This window comes from Ailuropoda melanoleuca, chromosome 7, assembly GCF_002007445.2.
Source record: "Ailuropoda melanoleuca isolate Jingjing chromosome 7, ASM200744v2, whole genome shotgun sequence".
NCBI lineage: Eukaryota > Metazoa > Chordata > Mammalia > Carnivora > Ursidae > Ailuropoda > Ailuropoda melanoleuca.
In genome coordinates this window covers 61,650,390-61,662,587 of record NC_048224.1, presented here as the reverse complement: position 1 = coordinate 61,662,587, position 12,198 = coordinate 61,650,390, and the positions used below count along the sequence as shown (strand labels likewise).

The 12,198-nt window shown below is 38.3% G+C and overlaps 1 protein-coding gene across 2 annotated transcripts in view; it reads left to right on the top strand.

Moving 5' to 3' along the window:
• The window catches only part of ZMYM5 (zinc finger MYM-type containing 5), a 30,796-nt gene extending 19,149 nt beyond the window's left edge, over positions 1-11,647 (top strand). For both annotated transcript variants that reach the window (XM_034664944.1, XM_034664943.1), the window contains exon 6: positions 10,195-11,647. In XM_034664944.1, coding sequence (XP_034520835.1) covers positions 10,195-10,947 — 753 coding nt within the window. In that variant the 3' untranslated portion in view covers positions 10,948-11,647. The remainder of the gene's footprint in view (positions 1-10,194) is intronic.
• The last annotated feature ends 551 nt before the right edge of the window (positions 11,648-12,198 follow it).

Below are 12,198 nucleotides of genomic sequence, written 5' to 3'. Positions count from 1 at the left end.
GTTGGACTACTTCCTTGCTGATTTGGATACCTTTTATTTTTTTTGTTGTCTGATTGCTGAGGCTAGAACTTCCAGTACTATGTTGAACAGCAGTGATGATAGTGGACATCCCTGCCATGTTTCTGACTTTGGGGGAAAAGCTCTCAGTTTTTTCCCATTGAGAATGATACTCAATATGGGCTTTTCATAGATGGCTTTTGTGATATTGAGGTATGTACCCTCTATTCCTACACTGTGAAGAGTTTTCATCAAGAAAGGATGCTGTACCTTGTTAAATGCTTTTTCTACATCTATCGAGAGGATCACATGGTTCTTGTCTTTCCTTTCATTTACGTAGTGTATCACAATGATTGATTTGTGGATGATGAGCCACCTTGCAGCCTAGGTATAACTCCCACTTGGTGGTGGTGAATAATCCTTTTAATGTACTGTTGGATCCTATTGGCTAGTGTTTTGGTGAGAATTTTTGCATCCATGTTCATCAGGGATGTTGGTCTGTAATTCTCCTTTTTGGTGGGGTCTTTGTCTGGTTTGGGGATCAAGGTAATGCTGGCCTCATAAAATGAGTTTGGATGTTTTCCTTCCATTTCTATTTTTTCCAAACAGTTTCAGAAGAATAGGTATTAATTCTTCTTTAAATGTGTGGTAGAATTCCACTGGAAAGCCATCTTCCCCTGGGCTCTGGTTTGTTGGGAGATTTTTGATTACTGCTTCAATTTCCTTGCTGGTTCTGGGTCTGTTCAGGTTTTCTATTTCTTCCCGGTTCAGTTTTGCCTAATTTGTTGGTGTATAGTTGCTCATAATACACTCTTATAATTGTTTGTATTTCTTCAGCGTTGCTTATGCTCTCTCTTCCTTCATTCATGGTTTTATTGATTTGGGTCCTTTTTTCTTTTTGATAAGTCTGGCCAGAGGTTTATCAATCTTATTATTTCTTTCAAAGAACTAGCTCCTAGTTTCATTGATCTGTTTTACTGCTCTTTTGGTTTCTATTTCATTGATTTCTGCTTTAATCTTTGTTATTTCTCTTCTCTTGCTGGGTTTACGTTTTATTTGCTGTTCTTTCTCCAGCTCCTTTAGGTGTAGGGTTAAGTTGTATATTTGAGAACTTTCTTGTTTCTTGAAAAAGGCTTGTATTGCTGTATGACTTCCCCCTTAGGGCCGCCTTGTTGAATCCCAAAGGTTTTGAAAAGTTGTGTTTTCATTTTCATTTGTTTCCATGAATTTTTTAAATTCTTCTTTAATTTCCTGGTTGACCCATTCATTCTTTAGTAGGACGCTCTTTACACTACATGTATATGAGTTCTTTCTAAATTTTCTGTTGTGATTGAGTTCCAGTTTCAAGGCATTGTGGGTCTGAAAATATGCAGGGAATGATCCCAGTCTTTCTGTACTGGTTGAGACCTGATTTGTGACTTAGGATGTGATCTATTCTGGAGAATGTTCCGTGTGCACTCGAGAAGAATGCGTATTCCGTTGCTTTAGGATGGAATGTTCTGAATACATCTGTGAAGTCCATCTGGTCCAGTGTGTCATTTAGAGCCCTTATTTTCTTGTTGATCTTTTGCTTAGATGATCTGTCCATTTTCACGAATGGGGTGTTAAAGCCCCCTACTGTTATTGTATTATTCTCAATGCATTTCTTTGATTTCATTATTAATTGGCTTGTATAATTGGCTGCTCTCATGTTAGGGGCATAAATATTTACAATTGTTAGATCTTCTTGTTGGATAGACCCTCTTCCTCATCTCTTACTCCAGTTTTTGGTTTAAAATCTAATTCGTCTGATATAAGGAGTGCCACTCCAGCTTTCCTTTGATGTCCATTAGCATGATAAATGGTTTTCCACCCCCTCGCTTTAAATCTGGAGGTGTCCTTGGGTCTAAAATGAGTCTCTTGGAGACAGCATATCGGTGGGTTTTGCTTTTTTATCCAATCTGATACCCTGTGTCTTTTGATTGGGGCATTTAGCCCATTTACATTCAGGGTAACTATTGAATGATATGAATGTAGTGCCATTGTATTGCCTGTAAGGTGACTGTTAATGTATATTGTCTCTGTTCCTTTCTGGTCCCTGTTATTTTTGGGCTCTCCCTTTGCTTAGAGGACCCATTTCAATATTTTTTGTAGGGCTGGTTTGGTGATTGCAAATTCTTTTAGTTTGTTTGCCCTGGAAGCTTTTTATCTCTCCTCCTATTTTGAATGACAGCCTAGCTGGATAAAGTATTCTCGGCTGCATATTTTTTTCATGACTATATCTTGCCAGTCCTTTCTGGCCTGCCAGGTCTCTGTGGATAGGTCTGCTGCCAGTCTAACGTTTCTGCCATTGTAGATTACAGACCTCTTGTCCCAAGCTTCTTTCAGAATTTTCTCTTTGTCTCTGACCTTTGTTAAGTTTTACTAGTAGATGTTGGCGTGTTGACCTATTTTATTGATTTTGAGGGGAGTTCTCTGAGCCTCCTGGATTTTGATGCCTATTTCCTTTCCCAAATTAGGGAAGTACTCCGCTATAATTTACTCCAGTATACCTTCTGCCCACCTCTCTCTCTTTTCTTCTGGGAAATCAATTATTCTAACATTGTTTTGCTCTGTGGTATCACTTATCTCTTGAATTCTCCCCTCGTGATCCAGTAGCTGTTTTTCTCTCTCTTTCTCAGCTTTTTATTCTCCATCATTTGGTCTTCCGTGTCACTAATTCTCTCTTCTGCCTCATTTAGTCTCACAGTTAGAGCCTCCATTTTTGATTGCACCTCATTAATAGCCTTTTTTGATTTTGACTTGATTCGATTTTATTTCTCCAGAAAAGGATTCTCTACTGTCTTCTATCCTTTTTTCAACCCAACTAGTATCTTTATAATCGTTATTCTGAACTCTAGTTCTGACATCTTACTAATGTCTGTATTGATGAGGTCCCTGGCAGTGGGTATTGCCTCCTCTTCTCTTTTGTGAGGTGACTTTTTCCGTTTTGTCATTTTGTCAAGACAAGAATAGATGAACGAGAGAACGAAATACTAAAATGGGAACAATGACCCCAGAGAAGTACATACTAAACAAATCAGAGGAGACCTGGGGGGAAAAAAAAAAAAGAATATGATCAGTCTGGTGAATAGAACAGAGCCATACACTAGATTACTAGATTTTGGGTGTAGTTTGGTCTGGTAGAAAAAACTGCATCTCAGAATTTTAAAGAAAGAAAAATATATACAAAAAATATGCTTAAATACAATGAAAAGGTAGAATATGACTGTAAAAATGATTTTTTAAATGAATTATAAGGGGATAATTGGTTGTAAAAAGAAGTAATAATTTTTAAAAAAATAAAATTAAAAAATTTAAAGTTGAAAGACTAAAGAATCATGGGGAAAAAGCCATGAATTCTGTGTGCTGTATTCCCTTAGTACTGGAGTTTGCAGTTCTCATTGATGGGTAAACTTAGTCTTGGCTGGGTGTTTTGCTGATCTTCTGGGATAGGGGCTGTTGCATTGATTCCCCAGGCAGAATTCCACTGACCTTTCTAGGGGCCAGGCTTAAGTATTCTACTCCGGGTTGCTCTCTATACGTTTTGTACCCTGAAGGCTTAATGCATAGCTTTAGAGGATGAGAATGAGAATGGCTGCTTCCCAGTCTCTGGCCCCGGAGGAGCCGAAAGCTCAGGGCCGCATTCCTCATTGCACTCTCAAAGAAAAGCAGTCAGTCCTTCCTGTCTCCCTGGTCTCTGTCCGCACTCTGTGCTAACCTGGCCTGTGACCAAATGTTTCTATCTCTGGCACATGGCCCTGTTTGGAGTCTCCAAACCCAGCAGATTCTTGTAGTGCACTTCCGCACCGCTCCTCCCAGGGGAGGAAAGGGAGGGATTCTCCCCAGTTCTGTTGCTTGTTGGACTCCAGCTCGAAGAGCAGTGGCCTGACTGTGCTGCCGATCACGGTTTATGGCAACCCCGTGCTGAGAGCCAACCCCTCGGCTCTCTCTTTGCGGCCGGTTTCCCCGCTCTGATACTTGGGAGCTCTGCTGCACTCAGGCATCCCCACGCTTCCTGAGGGTCCTGATACCACACTGTCCCAGCAAGGGTTCCACCCCCTGCTTAACCACTGGAGCCACGTCCCTCACCAAAGCAGACCTCTAAAAGTTCTGATTTTGTATTCCTCTGCTCTGTCGCTTGGCGGTAGCCAGCTTACGGAGGCTCCCTCACTGTACTCCCCGCCCCCGCAGTCTGTCTTACCATATATCACCTAACATTCACTTCTCCACATGTCCTACCTTGCAGAAAGTGGTCGCTTTTTCTGTTCATAGAGTTGCTGCTATTCTTTTCTTCGTTCTCCAGTTGAGTTCATAGGTGTTCAGAATGGTTTGATAGCTATCTAGCTGAATTCCTGGGACCAGACTAAATTTAGGTCTCCTACTCCTCTGCCATCTTGGACTCCCAGGACCTCTTCCCTTGTGGTTTGATGGATTTCTTTAATGTTGTGTTTGGATTTCTTTCCCCTTTTTGTGTGTGTATGACAGGTTTTTGATTTGTGGTTACCACTGGGTTCATACATAACATTTTACATGTATAGCCATCTCTGTTAAGTTGATGGTTGCTTTTATTTCGAACGCATTCTGAAAGCACTACATTTTTACTACCCTTTCCACATTTTATATATATGATTTCATATTTTATTTACATCCTTTTATTTTGTGTATTCTTAAACTAATTTTTGTAGATATAATAGATTTTACTACTTTTGTGTTTTAACCTCCATACTGGCTTTATAAGTGATTAATCTACTCCCTTTACAATATATTTGTTTTTACCTGTGAAATATTTTCTTTTCATAATTGTCTGTGATTTGTGGCCTTTTCTTTCCAGTTAAAGAATTCCCTTTAACATTTCTTGTGGGGTGCCTGGATGGCTTAGTTGGTTAAGCGTCTGACTCTTGGTTTCTGCTCAGGTCGTGATCTCAGGGTCCTGGGATCAATTTCCGTGTCAGGCTCCATGCTCAGCCAAGAGTCTGCTTCCCCTCTCTCTTTCTGTCCCTCTGCCCCCGCATGTGCACACACTCTCTAAAATAAGTAAGAAAACCTTTAGGGGCGCCTGGGTGGCACAGCGGTTAAGCATCTGCCTTCGGCTCAGGGCGTGATCCCGGCGTTATGGGTTCGAGCCCCATCAGGCTCCGCTGCTATGAGCCTGCTTCTTCCTCTCCCACTCCCCCTGCCTTGTGTTCCCTCTCTCGCTGGCTGTCTCTATCTCTGTCAAATAAATAAATAAAATCTTTAAAAAAAAAAAAAAAGAAAGAAAACCTTTAAAAGAAAGAATTCATGGGGTGCTTGGATGGCTCAGACAGTTAAGCATCTATCTTTGGCTCAGGTCATGATTTCAGGATCCTGGGATCGAGCCCCAACATGGGCCTCCCTGCTCAGCAGGGAATCTGCTTCTCCCTCTCCCTCAGCTCCTCCTCTCCGCTCATGTGCTTGCTCTCTCTCTCTCTCTCTCTCTGTCTTGCTCTCTTTCTTTCAGATAAACAAATAAAATCTTTTAAAAAAAATTCCGTTTAACATTCTTGTAAGGCTGGTTTAGTGATGATGAACTCCATTAACTTTTGTTTGTCTGGGAAACTATTTCTCCTATTCTGAATGATAATCTTGCTGGGTAAAGTATTCTTGGTTATAGGTTTCTTCTTTATCACTTTGAATATATCATATCACTTTCTTTTGGTCTACAAAGTTTCTGCTGAAAAATGAGCTAATAACCTTAGGTTTCCTTTGTTTATAACTATTTTCTCTTGCTTCTTTAAAAATTCTGCATTTAGGGGCGCCTGGGTGGCTCAGTCGTTAAGTGTCTGCCTTTGGCTCAGGGAGTGATCCCGGTGTTATAGGATCGAGCCCCGCATCACGTTCCCCCACTGGGAGCCTGCTTCTTCCTCTCCCACTACCACTGTTTGTATTCCGTCTCTCACTGCCTCTCTCTCTCTCTCTCTCTCTGTCAAATAAATAAATAAATAAATAAATAAAAATTTAGAAAAATAATAAAAAAATAAAAATTCTGCATTTATCATTACTTTTTGCTATTTTCATTATTATGTGTCTTGGCATGGACCTTCTTGGGTTCATCTTGTTAGGGGCTCTCTGTGCTTCCTAAACCTGTTTTCTTCCTAGAGTAGGGATGTTTTCAGCTAGTATTTATTGAAATAAGTTTCCTTCTGGCATCCTTATACTGCAGATGTTATTATGCTTAATGATGTTGCAGAGTTCCCTTAACCTGTTTTCACTTTTTATTCTTTTTTCTTTTTGCTGTTTAGCTTGAATGGTTGCCAATACTCTTCCAGATTTCTGATCTGTTCTTCTTCTTCCTCTAATCTGCTGTTCATTCCCTCTATTTCAGTTACTGAATTCTTCAGCTCTGGTTGGTTCTTTTTTGTATTTTCTGTCTTTTTGCTGAAGTTCTGAGTTCATCCACTCTTAATACTTAAGTCTAGTGACTATCTTTATGATCATTACTTTAAATTCTTCATCAGGCAGATTGCTTATCTCCATTTCATTTAGCTTTTTTATTGTAATTTGGGCCATATTCCTCTGTCTCATTTTGTCTAATTCTGTGTTTGTTTCTCCATTTTAAGAAGGTCAGCTACATCTTCTGGTCTTAAAAATGATGGCCTTATGTAGAAAAAGTCCTATGGTACCCTATAACACAATCTGTCCTAGTCACTAGAACCATATGCTCCAGGGGTGTCTCTTGTGTGGGCTGCGTGCACCCTCCTATTGTAACTCAGCCATGATTGCCTTCAGTCCAGCCACCTATAATGACCTACTTTGTTTGCTGTTGATGCACGGCATGGTTCGTGATTCCTAAAACTGGGAGGAGAAGCCAATAAATAGTGATACAGACATGTTACTTTGAGATTTGGACATAAACACCAAATGGATCGGCTAATAGTGTTGAAAATGATTGACTTCTGGGAAAGGAGACATGGGTAAAGGTCGTAGGGGAGTGCTATTTGTTTTGATTAACCAGGTATAACTGGTTATTGCTTTATATTAAATGTATATTCAGTTGATTGAATAAAACCTTTACAATATGTTAAAGTTACTGAAGTTCAGAGAAAGTGTCTTACCCAAAGTCACATAGCTAGATTTCACCTCACATCTAAAACTTTAGTTTGCTCTATTGCATCTGACATGAATATTTAATTATACATTTGCCTTATCTCCCTTAATAAGCTATAGGTTCCCTGAGGCCAGGATCTGTATCTGATTCAATTTAGTAATCTTCAGAATAAGTAGCCTTATAAGGTGACCTAACCATCTAACATGACACTTCTGAGAGTAAAATGAGATTCTGGGGATGCCTGGGTGGCTCAGTCGTTAAGCATCTGCCTTCGGCTCAGGTCCTGATTCCAGCGTTCTGAGATTGAGCCCCGTATCGGGCTCCCTGCTCGGCAGGAAGCCTGCTTCTTCCTCTCCCACTCCCTCTGCTTGTGTTCCCTCTCTCGCTGCCTCTGTCTCTGTCAAATAAATAAAATCTTTTAAAAAATAAATAAATAAAATGAGATTCTGTCAATAAATATGGTGCTTTTCATCTTGGTACCTTTCTTTGCAATGTTTTTTGTTTGGTTGGTTTTTTACCTCCTTTTTTTTTTTAGACTTTAGTTAATTGGTGCCTACCTCACCTGCTTTTTACTTAGCTTCCGTTTTCAGCCAGGTCATCAGTAAAAATGTTGGTTGTGAGAGGAGGTAGTACTGCACTAGAGTATTTTTGAATTTCATTTTCAGAGTCTCGTGAATGTCCCCGGAAAGATGCCTGAAGACACAGATAGGGAAAGATATAACCAGTTTAATCTTGGAACCTAGAATAGCAGAAAACCCATAAGTCTTTGGTTCAGCCACCTTTGTCTTCCTATTATCAGTTTTGGTATTAGATCATATTCAGTAATTGTCAGATGATCACAGGTATCCTTGTTAGAGTTCATGCCAATAATAATAGCTAACATGAATTTACTGTGGTGCCAGATACAGTTTTACTTGTATTTTTGCATTTAATCATCTAAAGAGTCTCCCTAGTTAGGTGCAGTTGATATCTTCATTTTATTGCCAAAGAAATTGAAGCTTCAGTGGTCAGGTAACTTGCTCAAGGTCATACAGTTGGGACATGGCCATCCATTGAGAATTATGACTGTAACAAGTTGAATACCTATTCATTACTAGGAAACTCAGGAAGGAGAAACAAGAGCAAGCTTGGGTTTGGTTATATAAAAAATAACACTAACTGTGGTCATTGGCCTTCTGTTGGCTTTTTTATATGCTGTTTCAATACAGATGCATCCGATCCCGTAGTTCTAATTAATAAATTTTGATAATTTCCAAAATATATCTGTACATGGTCTTTCCTCTTTTTTTTGTTTTTTTAATTTTTTTCTTTTCTGTGTAGCTTTTTCTTTTTTCAATTTTTTTTTTAAAGATTATATTTATTTATCTGACAGAGAGACAGCCAGTGAGAGAGGGAACACAAACTGGGGGAGTGGGGAGAGGAAGAAGCAGGCTCACAGCAGAGGAGCCTGATGTGGGGCTTGATCCCATAACGCCGGGATCACGCCCTGAGCCGAAGGCAGACGCTTAACCGCTGTGCCACCCAGGCACCCCTCTTTTTTCAATTTGAGACTAATGCATCCATCTGTAATCTCCATTTGAATGTTCCACAAATACTTCAGATTCCTTGTCTAAAACCAAAACTCCAAACCTTTTTTCGCTCTGTTTCCTTTATCAATAAATGATCCCATCATTCAGTCAGATGCCCAGGCAGAAACTTAGCATCATTCTTTACTCCTCCTTCCTCTTCCTTAGCCTCCAGAGCCACTCAGTTACCAATAATCCAGATATTTCTCAACTCCAGATCATATCTCTACTCCTACAGTCCTAGATATATAGCCACCATCATTTCTTGACAGAATTAAACTACCACAGCTTCTGACTCTGTACACTTAGTCTTCCTTACAGTTAGAAATCCATAATACAATCGGAGCAATCTTTCTAAGTATGAATTTGATTATGTTGCTCCTGCTTTTTTACTTAAGTGCTGCCAGTGTTGCTTTCAGGATTAAATCAAAACAAAGCTTTTAGTTGGTTTGGTTTTGTTTTTAAAATTTATTTTAGAGGGGGGAAGGGCAGAGGGAGAGGTAGAATTCAAGCCAACACTGAACTGAGAACGGAGCCTGATGTGGGGCTTGATCTCACAATCTGAGATCATGAACTGAGCCAAAATTAAGAGTTGGACACTTAGCCGACTAAGCCACCCAGGCACCCCAAAGCTCTTAGTTTTTTAAACATTATCAGATGCAGTGTTCAAGTTGTGCTGTATACAAATATTATAGCTAATAGGGTGCCATTCACATTGTATACATTTTTGTTATTTTGAAATTTTTTACATTTTATTTTGACTCTAAAATTAGTTATATGTCTTTTTATTAAATGGAATCATACAATATGTGATACTTTGTGACTGGTTTTTACATATACTGTTTTCAAGATTCATCCATGTTGTAGCCTATAACTTCACTTGTTTTTATCATCAAGTAATACTCCATTGTATGGATAACACCAACATTTTGTATTTATCCATCAGTAATGGACATTTGAATGATTTCTACTTTTTTGTGTATTATGAATGATGTTGCTATGAAGACTTTGTACAAATCTGTGTGGACCTACGTTTTCATTCTGGTGTTGGTGGGTCGTATGGTAACTCTTTAAGAAATTGCCAGGCTCTTTTCCAGGGCACCTGTACCATTCCTCGTCTGCACTAGCACCTTAGGAAGGTTTCGCTTTTTCCACATCTTCGCCAACACTTGTCATTGTATATTCTTTTATTATAGCCAGCATAGTAGGTGTGAAGTGGTATGTGGTGGTTTCGGTTTGTATTTCTTTGATGACAGATGATGGGCAGCTTTTCATATGCTTATTGGGCATTTGTATAGACATTAATTTTTTAACAATTTTTTAAAGATTTTATTTATTTATTATATATTTAGAGGGAGCGCACACACGGGGGAGGGGCAGAGGGAGAAGCCAACTCCCCACTTAAGAGGGAGCCGAATTCGGGGCTTAGTCCTAGGACCCTGAGATCATGACCTGAGCCGAGGACAGACGCTTAACTGACTGAGCCACCCAGTCACCCCTCTTTTTAACAATTCTAAGATAAAATTGCAATCTATTTCTCCCCAGATGATGGAAACAAAATCAAAAAATTTGTCAGCATCAGAAAACAGAAAAAGGAATGCTGTTAGAGAAGAAAGTGAAAGAAAATTACATGGACCACTGAATATTCTTTTAGAAAAAAAAGAGGGAATACCAGAAAAAAAGGAAAAGACTTCAGAGCTACAGGTTTTGGCAGAATATAGCACAGATACATCATTGATCAAACAGGATGTGAATTTATCTTCTGTGTTAACCATAGCTGATAAATTTCAAGAGCCACTGGAAGAGAAAAAATCAGAAGACTGCATTATATCAGTTGTACTTTCTACAGACCCAGGTACATGGCCCCGAATTTTGAATACTAAACAACGGGACATTCTTGTTGAAAATGATCCACCTCAAGTAAGAAATTTTAACTTTCCAAAAGACAATACAGGAAGGAAATTTTCAGAAACTTACTACACACGAATTCTTCCAAATGGTGATAAAACCACTAGATCCTGGTTACTTTATTCGACTTCAAAAGATTCTGTGTTTTGTTTATATTGTAAACTCTTTGGGGAAGGAAAAAATCAACTGAAGAATGAGAATGGGTGCAAAGATTGGCAGCATTTATCACATATTCTTAGCAAACATGAGGAAAGTGAAATGCATATCAACAATAGTGTTAAGTATTCAAAATTAAAATCTGATTTGAAAAAAAATAAAACTGTGGAAGCTGCAGAACATGGATTACATGAGAATGAGAAAAATGATGGTGTGCTGTTGTTGTACACATAATATACCTGATGTGGTTCTTGACATAACAGGGTCTAAAATTTATTCGAAAAGATCTGTACCCTAATGGTCAGTACCATTTTTGTTGGGAGGCTCCTATAACTTCAACAGTTTGCAGTAAGTATAATAGCAAATAAGTAGTAAAAAATGTTTCTGTTCCAAATTCTAAAGCTAATTGGATTCAGTAGTTAATTACTGCAGATTTCAATAAAGGCAATTGTTATTTTTCATTCTGTCAATTCACACCTTTTAAAATTGGCATTTGAGGGATAACATTTAATGTGTTTGGTTAATTGTTTTGATTACTTTGAAAGAAGGAGAAAAAGGCTTCAATTTATCAATACTAGTTTGAACGGGATACTGTATGACTGTTCTCATCATTATTAAAGTTAAAAACATTTCAGAAACAGTTTGAGAGTAGAATGGAATCTGAAACTGCAGCTTTTGCTATTAAACCAAATACCTGTGATTTATTTCTTTTGGGCAAAACATTTTTTATTTGAGCAAAACAGCATTATTTGTTATGTTATATTAAGGTGATTAATTTGCATTTTATTGGTCTTAATTTATAAATGTTTTCACTTTTATTGCTGTGTGAGAACTGTAAGAATAAAGAATGTATACCTATTTTTATGTTCATACAAATATAAGAAATATTAAAAATATATGAAGTCAATCTTTAGGTATTGTGGCAATTTTTTTTTCCTCTGAAGGAGACTACATGCTTCAATTTGAGAAGTACACTGATGAAAATTAAGAATCTTTTTTCAAATGACCACTATTACCATCTCTGTATTTAGTTATTCTCCCTTTGTATCTGATTTCAGATACTACCCTTATCATATATTAAATTCTTATATACACTTGGGTTTTGTCTCAAAGCTGTGGAACAAAATGGCATATGAGCAGTGACTAGAGCAGAACAAAGTGCATTCTGTTTGGTGGGGTGACACTAGGAGTACTTGTAGACTCTGTGATGCCAGTGCATAAAATTATTTTTAGAATACCTAGGAAAATCATTCTCATTTATTTATAATCATTTTGGTTTTTGGCACTGGACCGTTTCAGTCTTTCAGAGTTGGATTTGAATGAAGCTTAATCCAGTTTACTCTTGGAGGCCGAAGAGGATACTCTAGAGAATATAACACAGGTTTTGAAGTTCCTTTCCAGATGATTAATGGGCCCATTATTTCACCAAAACTTAACAGTTAATTGAATGACATTATATTAGACACTTGGTATTTGTGGTATCTG